Below are 26,794 nucleotides of genomic sequence, written 5' to 3' on the forward strand. Positions count from 1 at the left end.
CCAAAAATATAGAGGTCTGTTGCCGAAAACGCTCACTTATCAAGTAAATAGATAGGTAAGAAAAGCCATAATTTAATTTAAAACATAAAGAACAGGTACTTACATTTTAAACAAATGAAAAATTGAAACTCAACATTGTCACCGTGGATAAACAATATTGATTAATAATAATAATATTGTTAATACTAAAGAAAAGAAGCTACCGCATGACAGTATCAAATATTCAAGCTAAATGGCTGTGTTTTCTACGAGTCCAGTCATAACTGCATGCATATTGTTGCTTTTGCGCGTTGCGTTCAGTTACAAGTGTAACACATTAAGTCAAGACATTGCGAGCGATCGACCAAAATTGGCATCGCGATCGACCGGTCGATGGCGATCGACTTGTTGGCCACTCCTGGTCTAGGGTATTCATTTGTTCAATAAGCCAGTAAAAACCGTAGACTTCTCTAAATGTATTTTAATAGATTATCTGACGTACTTAATAAAAAGTTCAATATAATTACCTCTGTTATTGTTCTGTCAATAGATTACCTATGCCCTCTAAATGCCAATTTTTGCTTTGATAAAAAACATATAACATCTATTAATTTAGATATATCTATTAGTCATAACTACCTTGTTGTAAAGGTCCGCTTTTAGCGTCGTAGGTCGAAAAGCCACACGACCGAGATAATTAGTCCCACCTGGCGTTGGGGCTATAAATGGCCGGAAAGAACAAAGGGAGTAGCGTCTCCGTTTATGAGCACATGTCAATGTGTTTGCCATGTGTTGGTCGACTTGAAAAACGTAAACAAGGAATGGACGCGATTGTAAGCTATGTTGTCGAACATAGCTTAAGGCAGACATCTTTGGAAGCTCCCAGGGGAAAGGAAGGACCCGATTGGTCACAAGTGGTCGCCGTGGAATCCCTTAAATTATAAGGGTGGCAAGAGAAACGGGGAGAAGGGCGAGAGACCGGATACGTGGTAATCTCTGACACTAGGGAAGTCCTTGAGGTGTAGAGAGAGCGTTCTCCTCTTAGGAATTCCTCTGAGAAGGGTTAGTGCAGAGATCGGACGGCCACACACTTGAGCCAACTTCAAAAAGCAACCTGAGTTCCCCGGAGTCTAACAGTCCCCCAATAGACAAGCCGACATGAGATACCACATCTTTGATGCATAGTGTATGTAATGTTGTCGAACTTGTACATCCTGTAAATATTTGTTTTGTAAATAAACTGTAAATATTCACTGGACTGAGTGTGGAGGTGTAGCTTTCCTCGAACCATCGTACGGATGTTCTCGAGTCGTAAAGACCAACTCGAGACGGATCATCGTAAAGATCGTAACGGATTACGTAAGGATCTTCACTCTTGTTATAATTTTCAATATTTATTTTATATTATTTACTAACGTTAAATTCTATTCTGCTTTAATTTCCAAATTGCTTCAATTTTACAAAAGAATCAATGTGACATTTACAATTTTTGTGTCTTTTGAAAGCTTTACTCAAAGTATTTAAATCGTCAAAGCCATTCTTATTCCATACGCTAATGTCATTTGAAAATAGCAGGCAAAGCCAATAAAACAATTTTTGCATTTTTATGCATCCACAAGGCCATTTTATGTCTTCATAAATTTTATTGTGAAAATGTTGAACAAATTTTTTCGTTGAAGTATTTATATTTAATTTAGGTATTGGTCCTTCTCTTTTAATAATGTTTTCTTTTTCATTATATGGTCTTGAGCCAAAACTTTTTTAAAATAAATTTTCAATATCACAATTACATTCTGAATTGCTAGCCATGATATAAGGGCTAAAATTAAAAATAAAATTATAAAAACTTACTTGGTGAAATAAAATGTGTGGTGGATATACATATCTGGTACAAAATATTCTTCAATTGTATGAATATACTTTTAAAGAAAATTATAATTAAATATAACTTTGTAAAGAAACACACAAAAATAACAAAATCTTTACTTTTTAAATCTTAAAACAATCCACTTAGTCAAATAGCTCCCTACGAGTGGCTAATGATGGAATCAGAAACGATCCTATAGATGTGCAGTGCATGCATGCATGCAGGCTACCAAATCCCGAGGGTGCTGATACTGATCAATGTCAAATGCCTCTTTTGTCACATCACTAGTATACTTCAAAGGACGCAACAGGGTTGTTATAAATTTTAAATGTTTCTCACCATAGCTGTAAAAATCTAAATATGTTAAACTTAATAGATTGTCTGTCATTTGTTTTCTAACTAATTTGTTTTAGTACGGAATTTCCAAAATTTACAACTTTTCAGTCATTCTCATTGAACTGGAAAACTTTGTCTTTATTACATCTAATATTACCAAGAAATAAGTCCCCACTGTACTCGGCTAAAGATTGGTTCAGTTAAGCTTTTAAGTAAAATTCTGGCTCTTTCAGCATGGTTTTATTTATATCCCTAATTCCCTAATCTCTTAATTATTTAACTACATGTACTTCTTAAGTAGAAATAAGTTGAAACCAGTTACTTTGTACTTGAATATTTGTAGTCTTGGAAAAGAAGTGGAAAGACAAATTTTTATGACAACGGATACATAAATTGTAAATTTAAAGAATATAAATTCTAAAGCTTTTTTGTACCTTGTGTGTCTCATTCATTAAATTTAGTTGTAAATGACAGCCAAAGTAACAGTTAATTTTTTAACATTGTACAAGAATTGTACATGTTTTTTTCTGCATCCCCTTATAGATGGGACATATTACAGTCTGTTACAAAAGTATAGGAACACCATAAATTTTGTGTCTTTTCAAAATGTATTTTGAAATTATTACTGGAAATATTATTAATTATTTTTATTATTTTATCAGGTTTTTTTACATTTCATAAAGCAGCATAAATTTTTTTTTCACAAATATTCATTTTTTGATGTGTTACAACAGTATAGGTTCACCACTTAAAAGTCTATTAAAAATTAATTTATAATAATAATAATTAAAAATATTACCACTACGTTAGATGTCATCATTTTTAAGTGTCCTGGTGGCTTTTTTTTAATGTTTTATTTAATGTTATATAAACATTTTCTACAATGCCTCGTGGAACTGTACTTCAGGAGCAAGAAATACATAAAATTTATTATTTAAGTGGTTCAGACAAGTCTCTGAGGCAAATTCCTGCAGCTGTAAATAGATCTATGAATGCTATTCTAAACATTTTGCAACAAGGTGAAAATTACAGGTAAAAAAGATTGCAACTTGAACACAAACTATATGGTGTATTTTCTCGGACACATGGCAAATTTCATCACTAAGTTTTCCTCAGTTGATACGTGTATTAAGTTTTGTACACGTTTCGGGCTGTTGACACCCCTCTTCAGCCAACTTTAAATCACAGATTTTCTATAAAAGATACGTTGATGATATTCTATTAATATATAATAAAGCAGAAATCGCAATAGAAGGAATTAAAAAACAAATCAATAACATACACGAAGCAATAAAATTCAAAGTAGAAGTAGAAGAAGAAACCAGTCAAGAAATTAACTATTTGGATATCACAATAAAAAGATTAAAACAGAGTTTAGAATTTCGAGCATTCAAGAAGCCAAGTTCGGGAAACATAACAATAAGATATCAATCTAATATACCACTGCATATCAAATATAATATATTTAAAATGGAATACTCTAAGATTAAACATAGAACAAGTCAAAAGTTATATATACATAAGGACATAGCTGAATTAAAAAAGAAATTTCTTTTAGCGGGCTACCCGCAACGACTATTAAATAAATGGGAAATTAAATTAAATACTCCAAAAATACCACATAACAATGAACAAGCAAATAATACGAAGTACACTGCTTTCCCATATATCAAAGGCCTATACGAAGAAATTAACAAAGAAATCAAAAAACTAGACTTTAAACTTGCACTGTCATACCAAAAACTGTCTAACAGATTAAAACACCTCAACCCATTGAAAAACCAACAAGCAATAACTGAAGCTAAAAACGTAGTATATAAGATCCCTTGTACTTGTAATAATAATAAGCACTATATAGGAGAAACAAAAAGAAAATTGGGAGTCAGATTAAAAGAACATATAGCCGACTTAAAATATCATAGAATAAATTCCGTTTTTCATGACCATTGTACTCTAAACGGTTGCAAAATAGATAAAGATAATGTGGAAATCCTTCATAAAGAAAAAGAAACATATAAAAGAAAGTTTAAAGAAAGCATTGAAATTATAAAAAGTAAGGAATGTATAAATAAAAACTTTAGTATAAAAATAAACGAAAATTGGCTCAACATATTATAAATTGGAACTAAGTAAATTATTTCTATATAAACTAAAAAGTAAATTATTTTTATGTAAAATAATAAAATAAAAATTAATGCCTATAAACAGAAGATTGCCACGAGGTGGCCCATCTACCACATCACTATGTAAATGAATAGAGTCATACACAACAAAACCAATAAGAATTTGTTTGTACAACAGAATCTCTGGCCTCGATGAAAAAAGATCGACTAGATGATAAAAAATTAATTAATATACAGAGAGGTTTTAAAACAATTTTATGTTTGCAAAAATCTGTGATTTAAAGTTGGCTGAAGAGGGGCGTCAACAGCCCGAAACGTGTACAAAACTTAATACACGTATCAACTGAGGAAAACTTAGTGATGAAATTTGCCATGTCCGAGAAAATACACCATATAGTTTGTGTTCAAGTTGCAGAATAAGCACTGGCACGGTTTCATAAATACTACAAAAAGATAAAAAAGATGTCAGGACGGCCTAAATGCTTAACATTCAAGAATGAGAGACAAGTTTTAAAGCTTATAACTAATAAAAACATGTCAACAAGGCAAACTGCTGCTGAATTACCAATAGAAGTATCTCATGCGACTGTTTGTCATTGTTTTTTAAAATTCTCCAATGTAAAATATTTAAAAATGAAGTTGAAACCACTTTTAACAAATCAATGCATTTAAAGTGGGCTAAAGACAAGATGGGATGGACTGAAGAATGGCAAAAAATAATGTTTAGTGATGAAAAGAAGTTTAATTTATATTGTCCTGATGGGTTTTCATATTATTAGCATGATTTAAGAAAAGAAAGCAGAGTTAAAATAAGCCGGCAACAAGGGATGGATCTATAATGATTTGGGGTGGTTTTGGATGAAGAGGTAAAACTGATTTAGTATTTGTTGACAAAAATGTGAACTCAGAAAAGTATCAAGAAATATTGTATAATAACATGATTACATTTGGTGCATTAATTGGAGGTCATATATGGAAGTTTCAACAAGATAATGCTCTCATTCACATCCGAATGCCAACTAAAAATTGGTTTAAAAAAGAAAATATTGATGTAGTTGACTGGTCTTCATTTAAATCCCATTGAAAATTTATAGGGGATGTAGCAGCCATTGTTGTTGCAGTTATCAAAATAGGAAACAATATGAATCTGTAAATCAATTGAAAATTGCAATAATGGATGCATGGGATGAAATTAAGGATAAACAATTTTAAAAAATTAATAAACTTTATTCCTAACAGAATTTTTCAAGTAATTGTAGCCAAAAGAGGTGAAACCAAATATTAAAAGTGTTTAAAATATATTTAAAATTATTTTTATGTAATTTTAGAAAGTGTACCTATACTTTTGTAACACATCAAAAGATGAATATTTGTGAAAAAAAATTAATGCTGCTTTATGAAATGTAAAAGATCTTATAAAATAATCAAAATAATGATAAAAAATAATTAATAATATTTCCAGTAATATTTTCAAAATAAATTTTGAAAAAACACAAAATTTATGGTGTTCCTATACTTTTGTAACAGATTGTAAATCGTAATATCACTAGTTTAACCTTGAAATCTGTAAGACGGGAGAGCAGAATAAATATATCAACTATTTTAATGGATTTTTTAAAACTCCTGTCAACTATCATAAAAACATACCAGTAAATTCCTATCAGTTGGGTTAAGTTATAAATCTACTCACGATTCACATAATGGGACAAGGGCAGCCAAATATGTAGCAGGCAGGTGGCTAACAGCCCAAAACCAGTCCCAGATAGAATCGTTGGAAGCATTATACGATATTTTTGGTGTGTAGCTTCCACCTGTTAAACTGCGTGAGGTTGCTGCTCTGTAAAGCACATGCGCAAATGCCTATAATCTGGCTGCTTTACACCATTCAAATATTTTTGCCGTGGAAGCTTGTATTCCTGTATTCAACAATACAGCACTTCCATGGGTACAAATTTACATTTGAATATACAATAGCAATCTTATCGTTTTTTTCACAGTATAGAAATAATGCGGTTATAATAAAATATAAATTTTAATTAATTCAAAGTACGTTCAACTAAGAAAATAATTGTACAATGTGTATTTATATTTTAGAAAATACAAGGGAAGTGGCGTTTCCACTGCTTCCAAAAACGACACGCCACTGCTTACTCATTTTCATGAAATCCCTCCAGGACTTGCAGTGAATTTAGTTTTATGGCACCAATTGACTCAAAACAGTAACCATAAAGCAAAACAGTTTAATTTTATCTTGAGGAAACCGTGTTTTATGTTTTCTTTCTTGCGAAGATACAATGCAGTGACAGTTGATTTAAAACACTGGGCAAATTTTCATCCTCTATTTGGTTGGATACCAACCAAATAAAGGATGAAAATTTGCCCAGTGTTTTAAATCAACTGTCACTGCATTGTGTCTTCGCAAGAAACAAAAAAGTTTAGTCAAGGAAACAGGAAAAAGTCACATAGTACGATATTGGGTAATACAGAATTTGTGGAATCATATTTGGCCAAAAATTCACAAACAACAAAAGCATTGTGAACAGACACATTATCTTCATGCATAATCCATGAGTTTTGCCACAAATCAGGTCATTTTCTTTGAATTGCTCATGTAAACAACACAAAATGTTCAGTAATATTATCTGTTGACAGTTTAGCCAGTTGGAAGGAATTCATGATGCATAACACGAAGACAAACAAAGAGAACAATCAACATGATATTAATATTCGACTGACTTTGTATAGTCTTTTCAGTCTTGCTTCACCTTTTGAGTGCCATTAACTGTCAATCGTTGAGCTATTTCAGTGTCATAAGCATAGATCCATGTTTCATGTTTTATCCCATAATGATGCATTTTAAGAATGAGCCACCTTAAGAAAGCATTTCCTTGGTCAAACATGTTCTTTGGAAAAAATTCAACAATTCAAGCCCAAATGATCTTTTAAAATTGCTTGACACGATCCAAATGATATTGGAACATGTTAAATAAATGTCCCTAATTGTTAAATGACAATAATTAAACACCAAATCTCTGACTCGAGTGACATGTTGTTCATCAGTTGAAACAGATGGTCTAGCAGAGAGTGGTTCATCTTTGACATGTTCTCTACCTTCCTTGAACATCTTGTACCACTGAAAACTCTTGCGTTTGATAGACTATTGTCACCAAATGCTTTTTGCAGCATTTCCAATATTTTTGTAGCAGTAATTCCATTGCAAAAACAAAACATAATGCATGTTCTTTGCTCAATTATATTTGACATTTTGAAAAATCTCTAGCACAAAAAATCTTTACACACAAAACAAGCATTTATTTTTCAAAAAAAAAAAAAAATAAATAAAAATAAAAGATGACATTCAGATTGCAGATAGATGATGAAAGTTGTACCAAATGACAAAAATACCAATGACAGTGCCCTCTTGTACACGCACAGTTTAAACGAATCATTCCCAATACTTTTTAATCACAGTAGTGTATTATATATATATATATATATATTTATATACAGGGTGTTTTTTTTTAAACTGACAGTACTCAGAGACATCTGTAGAGCAATCTAACAGCCGGACTGTCAACAAATTTGGGATAGTGACTATGGACAACATGAGAAAGAGATTCAGCAAAGGAATAAAAGTAGTACCTAAATTCGCTGGTAGGGGTGGATTTGGCACTGTTGTAGCAAAACAGCTACCAGCACTTCACTGAAGAAAGGATCATCAGTTGCTTTTTCCCACTTGCATGACTGCCTTGCTCCCTGGATCTAACCCCATGTTACTTTTTCCTGTGGGGTTACTTAAAGTCTAAGGTCTATCTTGGTAGTGTCCCAAACTTGATGACCTTGAAGAACAACATTTCTTGAATTGTGATGAACATTCCCGCGGACATGTTACGTTTTGCCATAGAGAACACGGTGTTCAGGATGCAATGTGTTGTCCAGCGGGACAGTGATCACATTAAAAAAGGGAGAAGGTTATTTGCAGATTAATTAAACTTTCGTTATTACACTGAAACCTCTGTCTGATTATTCATTTGTGTGTTTGTTAATTGCAGCTGGATTTTATGCAGATTCTTAGCTGTTTTGCTACAACAGCACTAAATCCACCCCTACCAGCAAATTTGAGTACTACTTTTTTCCTTCGCAGAATCTCTTTCCCATGTCATCCTTAGTCACTCTCCCAAATTTGGCGACAGTCTGGCTGTTAGATTGCTCTACAGATGTCTCTGAGTACTGTCAGTTTAAAAAAAACACCCTGTATATATATTCTAAATATATATATATATAATTAGAATATAAAAAATATAAGCATAAAAATACACTTACTTGAAAAAATATTAGAATCAACATAATTATCAATTTTTAATTGTTTATTATCCTAAAATCATAACTCATTTTAATTTTTAAAAATATTTTTGTAATAACTGATCATTGTAAAATTTAAAAACGGTGAAGTATCAAAAATTCTGAGTAAATGAGGCTGAATCTGGATTTTCAATTTGTCCAGATTTTTAAATATACATAAATTAGCATTTTAAGTATGGTAAAATCCAAACACATTGTAATTTAAGTTTAGCATTCTAAATTCAAGCTAATATTTCACAAGGAATGCAGGAAATACTTACAAAAATTCAAAATATAATTTACAGAATCACTATACACAAAAAATACACTAATTATAATTTCAAAATTAAAAAATTACAAATTTTGAATGAATGTTAGAACACCACCACAAACTGTAAGAAGATCAATAACCAAGTTACTATTGAAAGGGCTATTCCTCTCCATGCCGGCCATGTAGCAAAAGTTATTGTCCATGATGGCTACACAAGATACTGATCTCTAGACATTCTGCAGCTTAAACTAAGCTGAAATTGTAATCATTTCACCTTATTCCGTAAGTTATCTGTACAAATGACTTTGAGAGCTCTTGTCCTTCTTGGTGTTTTAATGGCCAGCAGTTTATGTATATATTTAAGTAGTTAAGGCATCAGCTTAATGCTTTAGGGCAGGGGTGCACATAAGATCTACTTTTTATCGTAAAAGTGTGTCGCGATCGACTTGTTGTCATAGGCATAGTCTAAGTGAGGAGGGGGAAGTGTGAAATACATACTATGTTTATACACTGTTTCAGTACAAAGTGCACTAACTGCTTATGAGTCGAGTCATAACTGCATGCATGCAGTTGCGTTCGGTTACAAATATAATACATTATGTCAAGACATTGCTAGCGATCGACCAAAATTGGCTTGGCGATCGACCAGTCAATCGCGATCGACTTGTTGACCACCCCTGCTCTAGGGGACCCAGGATCAAATCCAGGCAGTATTGAGCATTAGTCCAATATATGTCCCAGCCCTGTCATTGTATTATAAATTCTTCTCAAATTATAAGCTATAAAATATGCATCATGATAGGCCAAATGTCAGTTTGCAAGGGCATTCTACAGCAACTCATGTCCAAATCAGGGCCAGTCATGTTAAAATTTCAAGTAATAGATCATGTTTGACATGAGCTAGAAAGTCTTTTCATAAGAGCTATACCATGACAGTTTACATCCTGAATTAAAATAAATTTTTTTTTCAAACTTAATATGATAAATAAAATACAAGCACTGTTTAAGTATTAATTTATCTTTCTAAAGTGAAATATAATGTACCTTTTAAAATAAATGGCCATCAAGAAAAGAGCCAACCAGGAAATTCATGATTTTCCAGTGGATCAGCCCATCACTGTAAATTTCTTAAACTGTTTTATTGCTGAAAATTATTTCTGTATTATTGTAATGTTATAAAAGTTACTTATAAAGGAAGTGAATAAAACTACAAACAGTACTGCTATTAACTCCATTTTATTAATTATTTTACTTAATGAAGTGGAAACTTCAGAAAACTCAGAACTTGGAAATGAAAGTTAGGAAAAACTTTACTTTTAGACAGACAAAGTTTGCAAATAATTGCAATTATTAACATTATTAATTACAATAAAGGATTACGTTATTATAATAAAGGATTTGTACAAGTTATGATCCTTTAATATTTTGCTGGCTTTTGGTTTGTTTTGTTGACTGCATGACAATACTTAATTAAGCATGTACAAAATCATCCTGCTTTAATCCAGTGACATAAGAACCAGACATAATCTAATGACTTAAAATCCAGAATATCTCAAAATCAAAAAAAAACATAGTCTCAAATTTCCTAGATAATACTGGTTTTGACTATAAAACTATGTGAATAGTAAAAAATCTTGAATAATGTAAAAACAATCAAAATATGAATATGACTATTTCATATTTTTATCAGACAGAGCATTACTGATTTTCAAATGCTAAATTTGACAAATAATACAATTTAAATAATATAAACTAATTTTTATCATTTCTGATAAAATACAATAAATAAACTAGCATTTTCTCATTTAATTTTAATTTGTTAATGGCAAAACTTGACACTCATAAGTCAGAACAGTGACAATTTAATAATAAAAATTATGAATTGGATTGGATTTGATTTGTTATATGGATACTGTATGTTATATAATTACATTAAATTTTTCCTGTACCAAATGGGCCTATCAGATAATACAATTGGTCAAAATGGACAAGGAATGACATCTAATCTGACTATTGGCAGTCTTTCAATATTTTGAAAGGCATTAAAAATATCAAGTCAGCTGGGATAAAGTTTCAGCAAAATGCTTAAATGGAGTTTGGCAAAAACGTCTGCCAGCATTCATGCATGATTTTGAAGTAGTAGTACATCAGGAGAATTTAATTGAAGACATTACCAGACTTGCATGTAATGTGGGATTGGAAGATATTATATCTGAAGATGTGACAAAACTTTTAGAAGCCCATGATCAGCTCCTCGAATGAAGACTTAGAAGAATTATACAAAAAATTAGATCGTAAACAGTCAGAGAAGGAAGAAAACAAAGAAACTCCAAGAGTTATGAAAATGGCCAATCTAAAGCATATCCTTTCAACTATGGGAAGTTTGACGGATGAACTTTGTGAGTTAGATGATTGGGAGCAAAGTGCAAATGTAAAAAGGAGCATCGTCACATTCATTTGACCATATTCCGAAATTCTTAATGAAAGAAAACAAAAATCTAAACAATTAAAGATGGATACTTTTTCCGAAAAATGTAAGAGATCTGAAACTTTGAAATATCATTTGTTTTTCTGAAGATTTTTTAATAAAAACATTTCACTTTATTTTATCATAAGATACATTTTAAAAATTAAATTTATAATATATGTATTTTGTATTATATTGTATTAATAAACAAAATTATTTGCTTATTTTTCATTTATGTAGAACATAACACCTCACTGTAAATATGGGTTCATTTTACGCTGGCTTTTGTAGGAGGTGTAAACCGAGGGCTATCTGTACTGTATTTTTTAAAGATTTAGTAAACATGTTCCACATGGTAGAACAGCACTGTTATGAAAACAAATAAACTAACTAACTAGTTCATTATTTATTCTCTAGATGGCGTTACTTCTTGAAGAAAAACAATTAACAAAAATTTAAAAATGGCATTAAAAATCACAACACCAATAAAGTCAATTCGATTCAAAATACGATTCAAAAAGTCGACAAACAACAGAGAAGCTGCGAAAAAATTTCAATATACAAATATAAACAGTAGCCTACCTTAGATAAAAAAGAGAACTCTTCTCTTAATATTTCTTTGGCAGCACTAAACATTATGTCGCTTGCCTTACTTTTCTCGAGAACATATGTTTTAAGCTGACATCTTGCTAGTTATCGAGAAATTATTAAAATGAAAATAAACAAACCACAGATAAGAATCCTTGCTTGCTTGCCGCCCTCTGGCGGTGATGTTAGGCGTTATCTATGTCGACTATTTCGCCCTGTGTAGTTGTTTTTCCAGGTGAGTGGAGTTGGTTGGAGTGTTTCTCCAACCGACTCCAAATGGCGATCTCAAGTTGATGTACTTGAAAGGTCTAGAAGAAACGTTTGACAAAATCACTACTAATGTAGAGGGATGAAGGAGAATGCACAAGGGGGTGTGGAGTCATTGGTGGTTCAGGACACTAAGAGCAACGTCGAAAAAGAAAAAAAAAAGTGGATGAAAAAATATTTGTTGTCCGTTGGCAGTCGAAATGAGATGAGAAAAAGTTAGATTGATTTAGTAGTTGTAGGTATTTTTGTATTCATTAAAAAAATATCGATAAGGATTGGAGGCAAACGTCTTTCGGGATTAATTGAAGGCAGTCGCTGATTTTGAGTAGATGATTTTTTGTAAGACTGTTATTGGAGAGGCGGTTAATGTTACCAAGATGGCGGCTCGTCTGATTCCAGCAAGGAAACAGTGTTTTCCCCACTGTTTTCCTTCTTCTATTTGCTGGAATCAGAGACGAGCCGCCATCTTGGGACCATAGGTAAAATTAACCTGAGAGGCTACTTCTCCTGATGTTGAATTTTGAATACTCGTTGAGGCGATGTATGGTTGTGCCTGTTTTGCTTGGACGGTGTTTGCACTGGTCGGTGGTGTAGATGTTGCGAATATGAAGAATGTGGTTCGTAAGCAAAGAGTTAGTTCTTGCGCGGTTGATGAGGACGTTGATGCTGCGGTCAGTGACGTCAGGAATAGAAATATCTGATGTGTTAGAAAACCAAGGGTAGAGATAGTTTTTGGAGTAGGCGTTCCATCTGTTGTTCATGTGTTTCTCGTTGTCGGACTTGATGAGTGTTGAGGTCTTTGGGGGTTATGTAGTGGGTGATGTTAGAGTTGAGGGGGTTGGTCTTGGCGAGTTTGTCAGCTTGTTCGTTGATGCGAGTTTCGTGAGCCGGGGTCCAGATAACTTTGGTCTGAAGGTTGAGGATATGCCATTGGTTGAAGATGGTGTTAATGATTTGGATTAAGGTAAGGACTTATCATGTTGAGCGTGGAGAGCGTTAAGAACGGATTTCGAGTCTGAACAATTGACGGCATCTGACTTTTGACGGTGCATGATGGATTTCTTGATTGGATGGATTTTCACTGTGGAAGGATTGCATATCCTTCCACAGTGAAAATCGTGGCCTCAGAGTGGAGAGAGAGTTGGGCCGTGATGTTTTTAGAGTCAACAAAAGCCGCTGTCACGGTATTGGTGGTTTTCGATCCGTCAGTGGCAACTATGGTGTTGATGCTTTGGTGGGCTTCCCATTCCTGCCTTAAAGGACTGTTGGATGAATGTGTCAAGGAGATTGGAATTTTGGAAGGCAAGGTCGTCGAGATGGATGTTGTGGTTGGAGGCGTTAGTGATGTTGAACGACTTTGACGGAAGATTGGAAGGTTGGACGCTGTGTAGGAGAAGCCAGGAGCGGGTGAAGTGAATGAACGGAATCTAAACGAGGGAGGCGCCTAAATTGTTGTGTATGTTCTGAATAATGGATTGGAAGAGGGGGTCAGAAGTAGCTTTCTTGATGTAAGTGAAGTATTGTTTAATGATGCATTTGTGAAAGCGGCAATCGAGGGAGGTTTTATTTGCGACGCGGAGTGTAACGATGTTGGTAGAGATGGGGAGCCCAAGGCTGAGTTTGATGTATTGGGTTTGAATAGACTCTAAGGCAGGGGTTCTCAAACTTAGTTTGTTCCATAAAGTTATACCTAACGCCCCCTAACCCATCAGTGACCCCAACTTTTGCCTTTGGTCACCGTTCATTAACCTGCCTCCAGCGCCCCCTTAGATTTACTCACCGCCCACAGGGGGGCGGTAACACCCACTTTGAGAACCCCTGCTCTAAGGTGTGGAGCTGTGTGTCTTGGTAAGGGTAGCGATACTGGGGATGGGGTATGTAAAGATACTACCAATGGTACTGTTAGCAATGCAGAGGAGGTCAGTAGGGTAGCCGCCTGTGTTTTTGTTGCAAAAGATTTTGAAAATGTCGAGAAGTTTTCTGCATTTGTTGTGGGTGTATTGAATGTGTGTATTCCAACAAAGATTAGCCGTGATAAAAATGCCGAGAGTTTTCAGTTTGTTAACTTCGGGGATGTTCTGCCCCTGGAGAATAAAGTCCTGATTGTTATGAATGTTGATTGGGATGCGGAGAATAGACATTTTTGTGGTTGGCAGCTGACATCATTGATGCTGGCCCAATTCTCAAGGGAGTGGATGAAATGGGCAGTGCTGTGGCGTAAATTGAAAGGATTGTTCTCGTGAATGATGACCGTAATGTCGTCGGCATAGACGTAGATTAGTGTGTGTTTATTTTCGAGTTTAAAAATAGAGGGCGAAAAGGAACGGTGAGACCACGCTGCCTTGAGGAATACCTCTGCATTGGGTGAGTTCTGAAGAGGTATGACCTCTCCATTTAACCATAACCTGTCTGTTATATAAGATATTTTTTAACCATATGAGAGAATTGCCTCTGAGGCCTTTGGCAATGGCTTTGCGAAGAATGTGACAGTGTTTGAAAGAGTCGAAAGCTTTGTGTATGTCAAGGGTGAGGATATTGAAGAATTGACCTCTGTTGCACAGTGTGTGTATCTGGATCATCATGTGGGTAAGGAGGTCTCTTCTCCTCTTGCCCGGAAGGCCTCCAAAGTGTTTATAGTTGAACCATTGTTGTTGGTGGGCAAGGTTATGCCAACGTTCGAAGGTTTTAGATTGTTGATGTCAAGGCAATCGGACGGTAATTGGCGACGTTCGTCGTGTCTTTACCTGGTTTGCGTATGGGAATAATGATCAGTGGCGTAGCGTGGGTGGGAGGAGGAAAATTTCGCAGCCCCCTTAAAATTTCGCTTTTTCTTAAATAAAATACGGGGAATCCCTACAAGTCAGTACAGACGGTGTTGTTAGTCGCTACAATGAGCAAGATGTCATTATTATACATTTATTTAAAGAAAGGGGAATCTCCAGTTTTGTCACAGAATAAGTAATGAAAAATTCCGTACTCATTTCAATCGGTCCGAACCGTAGGTGCGATAAAAATGTGAAGTGAAATGGTTCAAATTTTTACAAGATATTATTATTATTTATTGTGAAAAAATGCCGCCCCTGCCGCCCCCACTACGCTACGCCACTGATAATGATTGTTTTGTTCATTTCATTGGGGATGGTGCCTGTTGTCCAGATGTTGTTGTATATGTTAAGTAATTGGCATTTGGCCTTGTTGTTGAAAACTTTGAGAATCTTCATGGTAATGCCATCTAAACCGGGAGAAGTGTTCCTCCGTTTTTTAATGCGCAGTTGTGTTCATGTTCGATAGCATTGGCTATTGAAAGCGTCTTTAGGGAGGTCTGTGTTGGTGAGGGAGAGAATGTGAATGGGTTGTATCTGTATAATTATTATGCCTTTGTGTCCTTTCTATCGTAATTTAAAATTTATTTTGTATACCAGTACTTTTTAATATATTAACAGGACTTATTATACTGGAAACTATGGATGCAGATATTTAGTCTTACAGATCAGAAATAATGTTTTTTATTTAGTTCACCTATTGTATCTGTATTTGTGGGTTAAAGTATTGGTTGAAAATGTGGGCTTGATGGTTAGGGTGTGTGATAATCTGCCCGTCTTGTTCGATGATGAGATGATCATTGTGGGGATTACTTTTTGTGCGTAGGAGGTGAATGATTTTTCATAAATTGTTCTTGTAGTTAGGAGAAATAGAAAGATTCTTCTAAAAGGTGCGTTTTTGAGCAAGTATTGTGTGTTGAAATCTACTGTCACTTCTCTGGCACCAGTTTTCACGGTTAGTATGTCAGAATCCAGTTTTCACGGTTAGTATGTCTGTGGAAGCGGTGAAATGCTTGCTTTTTTTTTCGTTAATTTTCGTTGGCATTCTTTATTTCACCACGGAAGGTTTGGTCTCTGTTAGATTGCGATTGATAAGGGTGTATGTGAGTTCTTTGTATTTGTTGATGAAATCATCATAGGTCCAGCCCGTGTGGGTAGCCCAAGGAGATGAAAGTTTGTTATGTTAATGTAGGTGCTAGTGCAGTGGCATAGCTAGGATTCTCCGGGCCCGGTGCTGAACCAGATTTGTGGGCCCTCGAAAATAATTTTTCGGCAGGGGTGTCCTTTTTCCGTAATGGTAATCGGTAACGTCCAAACGAAAACAAGTAATTTTTTTCTATAAATTTCGGCTTTTGAATTTATTTATTCCGTTAAAAACATTGCGTTTAGACGTTCAATTTCTTTCATTTGATGAATGCATTATTTATCAAATAAAAGAAATTGAACGTCGTTAGGTATTTTTTTGTTTTGTTTACGTAAAAGGATTAAAATGTTTTTGTGTATAACTAGATTACAGTTGAGTTGCTGGTTTTCCTGTGTAATAGGGGCCCCAGCTCGAGCATCCAAATGCCAAATTTTGCTTTGTTCTGATTGCCGTAAAAAATTTTTGGGTCTTTTTTTCGTGATTTTGGGGCCCCATGGACCTATCGTTTTCCAGGGGCCCGGTGCAGACCGCACCTGTCGCACCCCCTAGCTACGCCACTGTGCTAGTGTGTGTTTGGTTATTCGCTTTATGTTTGGCTGTCCTGATATTGGATATGTCGGTTTCAATCATGCGATGGTGGCTGCCGCAAAAAATGGACAAGAGGTTCCAGTTCGCATGTGTTGCAATGTCATTCGTTACGAGAGTGAGATGTATGGCTGTGTTATTACCGTTTGGATTGTAATATGTGAATTGACCATCGTTGAGGAGGATAGTATTAGTTATCGTAAGTTGGTCTGCGATAATGCGATCTCTGACGTCTGTCGTGGAGTTTCCCCACATGGTGTTCTGGGCATTAAAAGTCACCGCAAATAATGGTGGTGGAATGGTCATTCCTGTTAAGAATACGTTCCATGAGGTGGTTGCTTGCTTGTGGAGGGAAGTATACGCTTATGATTCTGATGCGTTTTGGCAGATGAATGTCGGTGATAAATTCTTAGTCTCGAGTTTTTCGTGTTGTACTCGAACTGACGTCATTGAACTTATTCGTGTTACTATGACTCACATAATCGGTAGTCTCGAGTTAGACCCTTCGAGCGAACTTGAAAGGCGAGCGGAAGTAGGTCATATTCACTTGTTTACGTGTGTCGTTAAGCACAATGGGATTATTTACAATCCATCTGGGTTTGCGACTATAATGATTCGACCAATCAACTTAACTGTAACAAGTTGTAAACGAATCGACGGGAATTGAGCAGCCCACTTGCGAAATCGATTAACTCCACAAAACAAAAAGAATAAAAATTGATAATATAAATTATTTTTTAAAATTCCCTTTAAACTTTCAATTTAAATAAGCATTGCAGAATATATTTTTATATATCGTTATATTAAAACATAGCTTTAATATAACGATATATAAAATTAGTTACGTGAAAAATTTGAAAATAATGACGATTATATTAAGGATTTACAAATGGAGTTTTCGATTTGTCCTATAAACAGCTCAATTATTACAAAGAAATATTTTATCCCCTGATTTAATTAAATTAATTAAATACCTAATGTGGAGTAGATAATAAGGACTTATCACACCAGTGATAATAAGCGCACATATTCAGGTACCAATGTAGTACTATACATTTAATAAAACAAAAGGGGTGTACGTTAAAACTCGATTAGATGAAAAATTAATATGAAATAATCAAAATGCATATCGGACTATCGGAATAGTCCCTGTTCAGTTGATATTAATATAAAAAGGTTATAATACTTAAAATTATACAAACTGCTATAAAGTTTTGATCAGTGAACATTAAATGGATGCAGAGAGAGACTCTTAATAATTTATATTACTGTATTATTAAAAATAATAATAATAATATAAATTATATTAAATAATTGGTCGAAAAATTCTTTGCCTTCTTATATAACGTCTTTCAGCTCTTTCCAATGCTTCGATTGCGATCAGAACAGCATATTCGTCAGTCATTTTCACTTTCGTGTAGCGATCTCACATGCTCGACTCAACGTGAGTAGCAACTCACATGGTGAGATGGGAAAGCACGGGAGTTATAACTCGAGACTACCGATTTGACGTCAGTGTGTGAGATGGTACCACGTGACACGTTCAACACGTTGGAGTTGTAACACGAAAAACTCGAGACTAAGGCCCCAGGTTGGCCTTTCCCGTTGTCCGTCTTTGTTTCAATGAGGGACGTCGGGATGTGGTGCTTGATATATGTGATGGGGCATCCGTCAGGGCAGCCTGTTCTGTAATTGTAGTGAGCTATAAACTGTGGCATGTCACACGTTTTAGGGTGGGTAAGCCAGCTTTCTTGTATCAGTATGGTGTATTCTTGCCATAGGTTTTCTGTTTTAATTTGCTGAATTTTGTTAGTGATGCTATTTGCATTCCATTGGAGTATTTTCATTGTTGAATCTGGAAGGAGGAAGGAAAGTCTAAGTTAAAATGGATTTGGTTAGGAATTAGAGTTGAGTGTTGCTCTTTTTTTGTTTATTAGTTGATTTGTCTCCCGACTCATGTTCCTTGCTTTCACGTCTTTTGGGCGGTTTTTTTTCTATTTGTTCATTGAGATTAGTATTGCGTGTTTTAGTAGTATTATTATTGCGGTATTTGGTCGAGGGTTCATTTTTGGAGTTTGTTTTTTGCTCTTTGGTATGAGTAGCTTGGGAATTTTGTTGTTCGTTAGAAATAGTTTTAGACGTGTTCATTTCGTCAGTTTGTTTATTTTCCGTGGTTTGGGCAAGAGAACGGTTAGTGCGTTGTTTGTCTTGGGAGTTTGGTCCTTTTTGGAGAGTTTGCAGGTGAGTTATCATTTGTTGTATTATTTCGTTTTGTGCCGTTATGGCTTGTTTGGTTTCGGTTAATTGTTCGAGCATAGAATCTTCGTTTTGTGTCCGTTGGGGAAGTTTTTTGTGGGTGAGTTGAATGTTGTTTTTAAGTTTTGCGCTAAAGGATTGACGATTAGTTGGTGCTGGCTAAAGTACTTTGCGTAAGTACAGTGTACAGTGTATCAATTTATACAAAATATTACTTTACTTTTTCTTTTGTAAGCCTAAATTTGTAGTCGTATGAAGTTTCCATAGAACTTAACTCAGAAATTTTTCATAAAAATTTCACCATCTACAAAATTCTGAAATTATATTTCATAAGTAAATAATTCATTTGAAAAATATTTTAAGTGTAATTGTTTAACCTTATGATTCTTATCAAGCAGAAACGCAATATTAGCATTATAATCCCGAAAATAATGAAATTTTATTAAATTTATATATTTATATACATATAAATTTATATATTTATATACATATAAATTTAATAAAATTTCATTATTTTCGGGATTATAATGCTAATATTGCGTTTCTGCTTGATAAGAATCATAAGGTTAAACAATTACACTTAAAATATTTTTCAAATGAATTATTTACTTATGAAATATAATTTCAGAATTTTGTAGATGGTGAAATTTTTATGAAAAATTTCTGAGTTATGTTCTATGGAAACTTCATACGACTACAAATTTAGGCTTACAAAAGAAAAAGTAAAGTAATATTTTGGAATCTTTCATTATTAATGGACGCTTGTATGACTGAAAAACTGACAGGTTTTCGTTCGAGCGATTAAGATGTTTGAACTTCCAAGAAATTAAGGTGTCTGTCTACAGCGGTAGGAAACCGGAGAACGAATCCAATCGAGTCATGGGATGAGATCAGTGGCGAAACTAATGAGAGAAGTTTGAGCCTCGACCCCTCAATGTTGACATTCCTCTGATTAGTTGGCAAAATCACGCCACCAAAACAAAAATATATTTTTTTCGGAATTCAGAGAAATATATCTGTATACAAGGGCGTCGCCAGGGGGAGGGGCAGAGGGACAGTTACCCTCCCCTAGAAATTCGAAAAAGTTATTTAAATGCTACGTTTTAATTAAAATAATCTTCTTAGGCTTCTTGTAAGTTAAAGAAAATGTTTTATTTGAGATATTTCTTTTCCGGTACATAGTAAATGATTAAAACTTTATGAATCGTTTCTATTTTACCTACATACAATTCATATCCTCTATCAATTTACATCATCTTGCCCCCCCTTACCCATTGGCTGGCGTCGTCCTTGTTTGTATAAAGAAGGGCGTGAAAGATGCGAGCCTTCTTGATTGGCATTATGTATGAACTATCGGTATCAGCAACAAGTACTAGTCAGTAAATAAGCCTTTCACGCCCCACACACTGCACAATGATAAATGTCTAAATACAGCCCACGTCGGGATCCGACTTAACGAGACCCGTACAGGGTCGTTCCTCACAACTCTGCCGTTCCATTGTGTGATTGCTCGAACCAACAATAATCGTAATCAGTGGCGTGCCGTCATTGGAAGCGGTGGAAGCGCCGCTTCCCTTGTATTTTCGAAAATATAAATTCATACTGGGCGATTATTTTCATATTTGAACGTACTTTGAATTAATTCAAATTAATATTTTATTATAACCACATTTTGTATCTTATTACAAATTTCTATACTACATGTGAAAAAAAAGATAAGATTGCTATTGTATATTCGAATGTCAGTGGAGAAATGGAAGTGCTGTATTGTCGAAACTGAGTCAGCTTCCAAGCAGCCAGATTATACGCATTTGCGCATGCGCTTTACAGAGCACCAACTTCACCCGGTTTAGCTACACACGTATAACGCTTCCAACAATTCTATCCCTTAGCCACTGGTAGACAGCTATCTGACTAAGTGAATTGTTTCAACACTTCCATTGTTAAGGAATATACTTCTTTCATCCCCAGTGGTACCATACTAAAACGCAGTTAAAAATAAAAAATTGCATCTGAAATAGATAGTACGGCAGAAGCTGAGGTCTTTAATCCTGTCTCTCTCCCCCACGGGGAGGAATTTCGAAAAATCCCTTCTTAGTGTGCACTTTCATGACGTATCCTTTTTTTAACAGATAGTGCAACATATAAAGCCAGCAAGTCGGATGTAGGCAGAAATTAATTGATACACAGAAATTCAATCACTATTCTGGGTGGTTATTCAGCGGATGATGTCGGCATTCTTGATGTATCTTTTTTTTTTTAGCTCTTTCCGCCCTTTGCGGCCGGATGGCCGAGCGGTCAAGGTTAGCAGCCTGCCGCCCTGGGGGATCCGGGATCGAATCCGGACGGGTCGAAAAATCCCCAGGAATTTTTCGGGGGGTGGTCCGTCCGGATATGTCGGTCCCCGTCCCTCACCACCCGGCCGCCCCCCAGAGCGGTAGGCTGCCACCTTGACCGCTCGGCCATCCGGCCGTCTCTTGGTGTATCTAGTATGGTGAGAAGTTTGAAGATTTAAAAGTTACCTGATTTAATAATAAGAGGGGTTTGAAATATAAAAACATTTTACGAAGACACACAAAGTGGAGAAAGTCCATCCAGATATCCATTAGCGTTTTACGAGAATTCAGCTACATAGGAGACTGCTATATCGTTATCATACAAAAGTATTTATAAAAGTTTATTTTCATCAAGCAATTATAATACATAATAAATTCAAAATCTAAAATTTTTTGTTAATTTTTTTCAAATACTTATATTTTTTTAAAAATTAATAACGTGAAATTTATCTGTTTGTAAGTGGTTGAATTATAATAAAATCACTCGTATAAGACCCGGTAAATTGTAAAAAAACAGAATTTCTAAGATAAACAGTTTCCACAGACAGTAGAAATCCTGTTTATCTGCTAACTTTTTGGTCCGCGACCCCCTTCTGCACTTAAAAATTTCGAAGGACCCCCGAAGAATGAGTATGTGTAGAAAAACATCCCGGAGGAAGGGGGTTAATTTAAATTCAGGAGGAGTTCATTTCTTTTGTTTAATTAATCTATTCCATGTTGAAATTTCTCTTCGTTGAGTGCCGCTTTGCGTTAAATTTTCGTCAATGTTAAGACAAACGAATTTTTTTAAAAATTATTTCTTTACTGTATTTTTCACAAACAAAATAAATATATTGAAAAATATAAAAACAAAAAACATTATATTTCGGAAGTTAATCTCGTCTCAAAACGTTCCGATTCAGCACAACACAGACCTCAGAAAAACAAGCAAAACTTACCACTCACGATAGGAAAAAAGTCTCGTTCAAATACTGGCGCGTCCTTAAGTACCCTCTTATGATCGCGCCAGTGCTGCCAGCTAAAAACACATATCAACTAAAATAATATCTGAGTATCCCAAGACATAGCCAAATATTGCAGCGCCACAGCACTAGCGGAAATTCGAATTAGCCTACTGAAACGCTTTCGGTTGATCGGTTTTCGGATAATAGACGCTCTACTGTATTTCTAACTCGACTTACCTACAGACGCAACGCTGCTAGCGAACACCGTTCCAAATGACAATGCTGTTCTATCATAGTTTAGGCGGAGAGTGGAACTCGGGGGATTCCCCAATAGCGCACAAATTTATAAATATTATATTTAGGCTCGTATTTTAATATTTATATTGTTTTTATTATTTATATGTGCAATAGTAAAAATTAATTTATATATTTTTTATTTCTATTATTTCTAAACATGAATCCATAGTAAATTTATAAAATATTTGAAAAAACATTGATCTGGCATCAATTTTTCAGCGACCCCCCAAATATTTTTTACGACCCCCTTGGGGGTCGCGACCCCCAGTTTGAGAATCACTGGTATATAGTATTAATAATATTTTAATATAAAATGTACAGTATTATTACAATATTTTCGTTTCTATGTATTAAATATTAACAAAAACTCAGTTCCTAAGCGATTTCTAATGGAAATGTATTAGGTAGGCCTATACAAAGTTACTCGTTGCTTTACTGATTACAAACGTATCGTTTAGTGACCTCATTAAGTATTTGTTCGTAACATAATTGAAGTTTTTACTTTTATTATCATGTTAAAATCATGGATTGATAGATAATAAGCAGTGGCGTGCCGTGACATTTGATGATAGGGAAGCTGTGCTTCTGTAAGAAGCCGACTTCCAGGGACAGTTAGTTAATTGCGCGACAGTAAGGTCTAGGGTCCATTCGTACGTGTGTGGTGGCGGAAGAGAAAGACGACAAGTATCTCACAAAAACTGTTTTAAAATAAACAGTTTTTGTGAGATAGGCTACTTGTCGTCTTTCTCTTGTGTGTTTCTCTTGTGTATTTTATTTTAAAATACATAAAATAAACATACACTATGTACAAAATAGTTTGCTTTAGGACAACCAACCGTTCGGACGTCCCGGGCGTCGATGTGGTTCTTCGATGGCCGATCGAAGGTGGCCTCGGGACATTGGCGTTGACAAGTCTGTAAGGCACGGGGAGACGTCGTCCGTTGGCGTCGGGAACACGGTCTAAGTCCGAAGTGGCACGGGTTACAGGTTGACACAATAGACGAGAAAATGTTTTTTTTTTTTTTTTTTTTTTTTTCTTTTGTGCGTTGACACACGGCGTTTTGGTTATTCGGAACGTTAACCGAGTACGAGGTGTCCTCGATTGTCGGGGATTATATTAATCTTCGTTTTTTTTTTGTCCATTTGATTGGTCATTCTTTCTCAATCACGCTTCCCGAGTGGCTGGTCCTTCGTTACTAAGAGTAACGCGACTTCTACCTGGAGCGCCAGAAAGATCAAAATCGAAGATGAATTCGATCTTCCACCGATCATAGGACTACTTCCTTCCGCGATTTATGGTTTCTGCAACAATGGATGTCCGACTACAAACGACTTTTACTTATGTTTTTTTAAACTAATAAATTTTTCTCTAAATTAACCGTTTTTTCGCGTCTTTCGTGACGGTTCGAACCTGTCCGGAATCTCACATTTCCATAAAAGTTTTAAACAAATACTGGAAATGACAAAAATAAACAATTTATGTATTTTAGTTCTAAAATACAAAAATAATACAAATTGATACGATACAAACAATGATAGAAAAACTTGTTTTTTTAATTTTTTTTTTATAAACTAACTCTATTCGGCGTTAGTTACTTTATCATAAAAGTCACTGGTCGTTGACTCCATCAACGTACAGTATTTGAAAGCTCTCTTTCTATCGAAAGCAACGCTAGCGACGACAATTTTCCTCCGACCGAGTGTTCCTGACCAATGTACAGGTACGAATTTGCTTCGTGGTCGAAAAACTGCGCTCAGCAGACCCACTGGTAGATGGTACCGTAAAAATTAATGATATTAAATCATATAATTATTTTAGTACGTCTTTGTTCGGATCGACATTAATTATAATATGTTTTACGTTTAGGAGTTACTTGTCAATATAGTCCGGACACGAATATAAATATTGCGATTCACTACGTAATTTAGATAAATCAAAAAATTTCCCATAAAATTTACTTAATTTAAAGAATTAAAACACGCTTAGAAAAATTGTTTTTCATAATATTAAAATTAAACATCTAAAAGTGATAAAAATTCTAAAGATTTTATGTCTGAAAATCTGTCAATATAATTACAGTATAATTAAAAGAAAATTATAATTAAATATAACTTTGCAAAGAAACGTACATAAAAATAACATTGAATACTCTTTACTTTTTAAATCTTAAGAGAAAGCGATGTGCAACATTTACAGGCTCAAATGCGGTTTTTGCAGGAAATCGAACATATTTTTAGACCCATGTAAAAATTTTCTAATTAGTCTAGAAACAGAGGGAACTAATTCTTGCATTCTGTGAAAACGGGTAAGATTGGCTGTAATGTCAATCTTAAATCTTAATCTTCGCTAGCGTTACTTTTTTCCTGAGCAACGCCGGGCTTATCTGCTAGTGTTTAGATAAACATTATCATCTTTATCACGAATAATTGTTACAATTTATAGCGAGTAGCAAGTTTATATTGTAAGAAAAAGTTCTTTTGAAAAATCTTCTGTAATTATATAACGTTATCATCATCTATGAAGAGTAAACTTTTTAATAGAATTTCGAAATTTATTTTACAAATTCAATAAATGTCTTAAAATTACATATTTAATTATTTTCAAAAATGTCTTTCCACAAATTCATGACGTCACTGTCTTTTGTTCGTTCCACAATTTTTTCATTTAGCAATCGTATTTGTTCTTCGTTAAAGTGATTTTTCCAATCGCCAACAATTCCTTTTCTAATAAGAGTCCGCTTTTTGTATCTTTTCCTGTTTTATTTAAATTTTGTACAACTTTCATTATCATTGGAGGTACATTTTTGTTTTCTAGCCATGTTTTGTCTTTTTCAAAAAACACATCAATGTTCCTCTTACTGCTCTCTTTCATATAATCGAAACTACTGTAATGAATAATATTTTCTAATATTGTTGGATCGTTCAAAATACTTTTCTCGTATTCTTCTCCCATGAATTTGGCTGTTTTTAATATTTTTTCCTTAATATCTTTCTTGAGATCTTCGTATGTAAATGAAGTGAATTAAGCGAATGTGTAATCTGTTAAAATAGCACTTACTCGAAAGCCGTTCATAAGACAAACAAGTTTTGGATTTCTAGGCCCTGCCGAAGCAACAGCAAGAGAAGTTCCAGTTTATCTTAAACTTCTTCCAACTTTGCGGAGGACCTCCGAACATTGCTTCGATCTTCAACTCCTTTTCGAACTTAACGAAAGCCTCTCTCAATCCTGCTATCTTGGCCTTGTCGCAATATATCTTAGGGTTGTCCCACTCTATACGTTCGGGATGATGCATCGAGGACCCCGAAGAAAGCCAACTGACATCTGGGTCCTTTTGAATTTCCGAGGACCCCGAAGAAAACCCACTGACGTCTGGGTCCTTTTGAATTTCCGAGGACTCTGGTGTAAGTTCTCCAACTTCTGGATCCTTTGAATGTTCCGACGATTCTGCCGGAAGCCCGATGACGTCTGCATTCTGTGGAGGATCATTTGTTTCCTCCACCCTCCGCTCACTTGAATTGGAGTTCTTCGTCCGAAGATTCTACCAATCCACCTCCAAAAACTTTTCGTCTTTTCACTCATCTTTCTTGAAAATCGCACGAAAACGCAGCAACAAAACAATAAGCTTCGATATGACAATCGAAAAACAAAGTTATTGTTGTCGCGCGTCATTAATTGTTATCTACTGCAGTGATTCTCAAGGTGGGGGTCGCGACCCCAAGGGGGTCGTAAAAAATATTTGGGGGTCGCTGAAAAATTGATGCCAGATCAATGTTTTTTCAAATATTTTATAAATTTACTATGGATTCATGTTTAGAAATAATAGAAATAAAAAATATATAAATTAATTTTTACTATTGCACATATAAATAATAAAAACAATATAAATATTAAAATACGAGCCTAAATATAATATTTATAAATTTGTGCGCTATTGGGGAATCCCCCGAGTTCCACTCTCCGCCTAAACTATGATAGAACAGCATTGTCATTTGGAACGGTGTTCGCTAGCAGCGTTGCGTCTGTAGGTAAGTCGAGTTAGAAATACAGTAGAGCGTCTATTATCCGAAAACCGATCAACCGAAAGCGTTTCAGTAGGCTAATTCGAATTTCCGCTAGTGCTGTGGCGCTGCAATATTTGGCTATGTCTTGGGATACTCAGATATTATTTTA

The 26,794-nt window shown here is 34.8% G+C and overlaps 1 protein-coding gene across 3 annotated transcripts in view; it reads right to left on the minus strand.

The window, feature by feature from the left end:
* The window catches only part of LOC136972689 (AP-4 complex accessory subunit tepsin-like), a 37,135-nt gene extending 25,014 nt beyond the window's left edge, over positions 1-12,121 (minus strand). For all 3 annotated transcript variants that reach the window (XM_067267297.1, XM_067267296.1, XM_067267295.1), the window contains exon 1: positions 11,967-12,121. In XM_067267297.1, the coding sequence (XP_067123398.1) occupies positions 11,967-12,020 (54 nt within the window). In that variant the 5' untranslated portion in view covers positions 12,021-12,121. The remainder of the gene's footprint in view (positions 1-11,966) is intronic.
* Between the last annotated feature and the right edge of the window lie 14,673 nt (positions 12,122-26,794).

Source organism: Centruroides vittatus, unplaced genomic scaffold, assembly GCF_030686945.1.
Source record: "Centruroides vittatus isolate TY-2023 unplaced genomic scaffold, ASM3068694v2 contig_300, whole genome shotgun sequence".
Taxonomy (NCBI): domain Eukaryota; kingdom Metazoa; phylum Arthropoda; class Arachnida; order Scorpiones; family Buthidae; genus Centruroides; species Centruroides vittatus.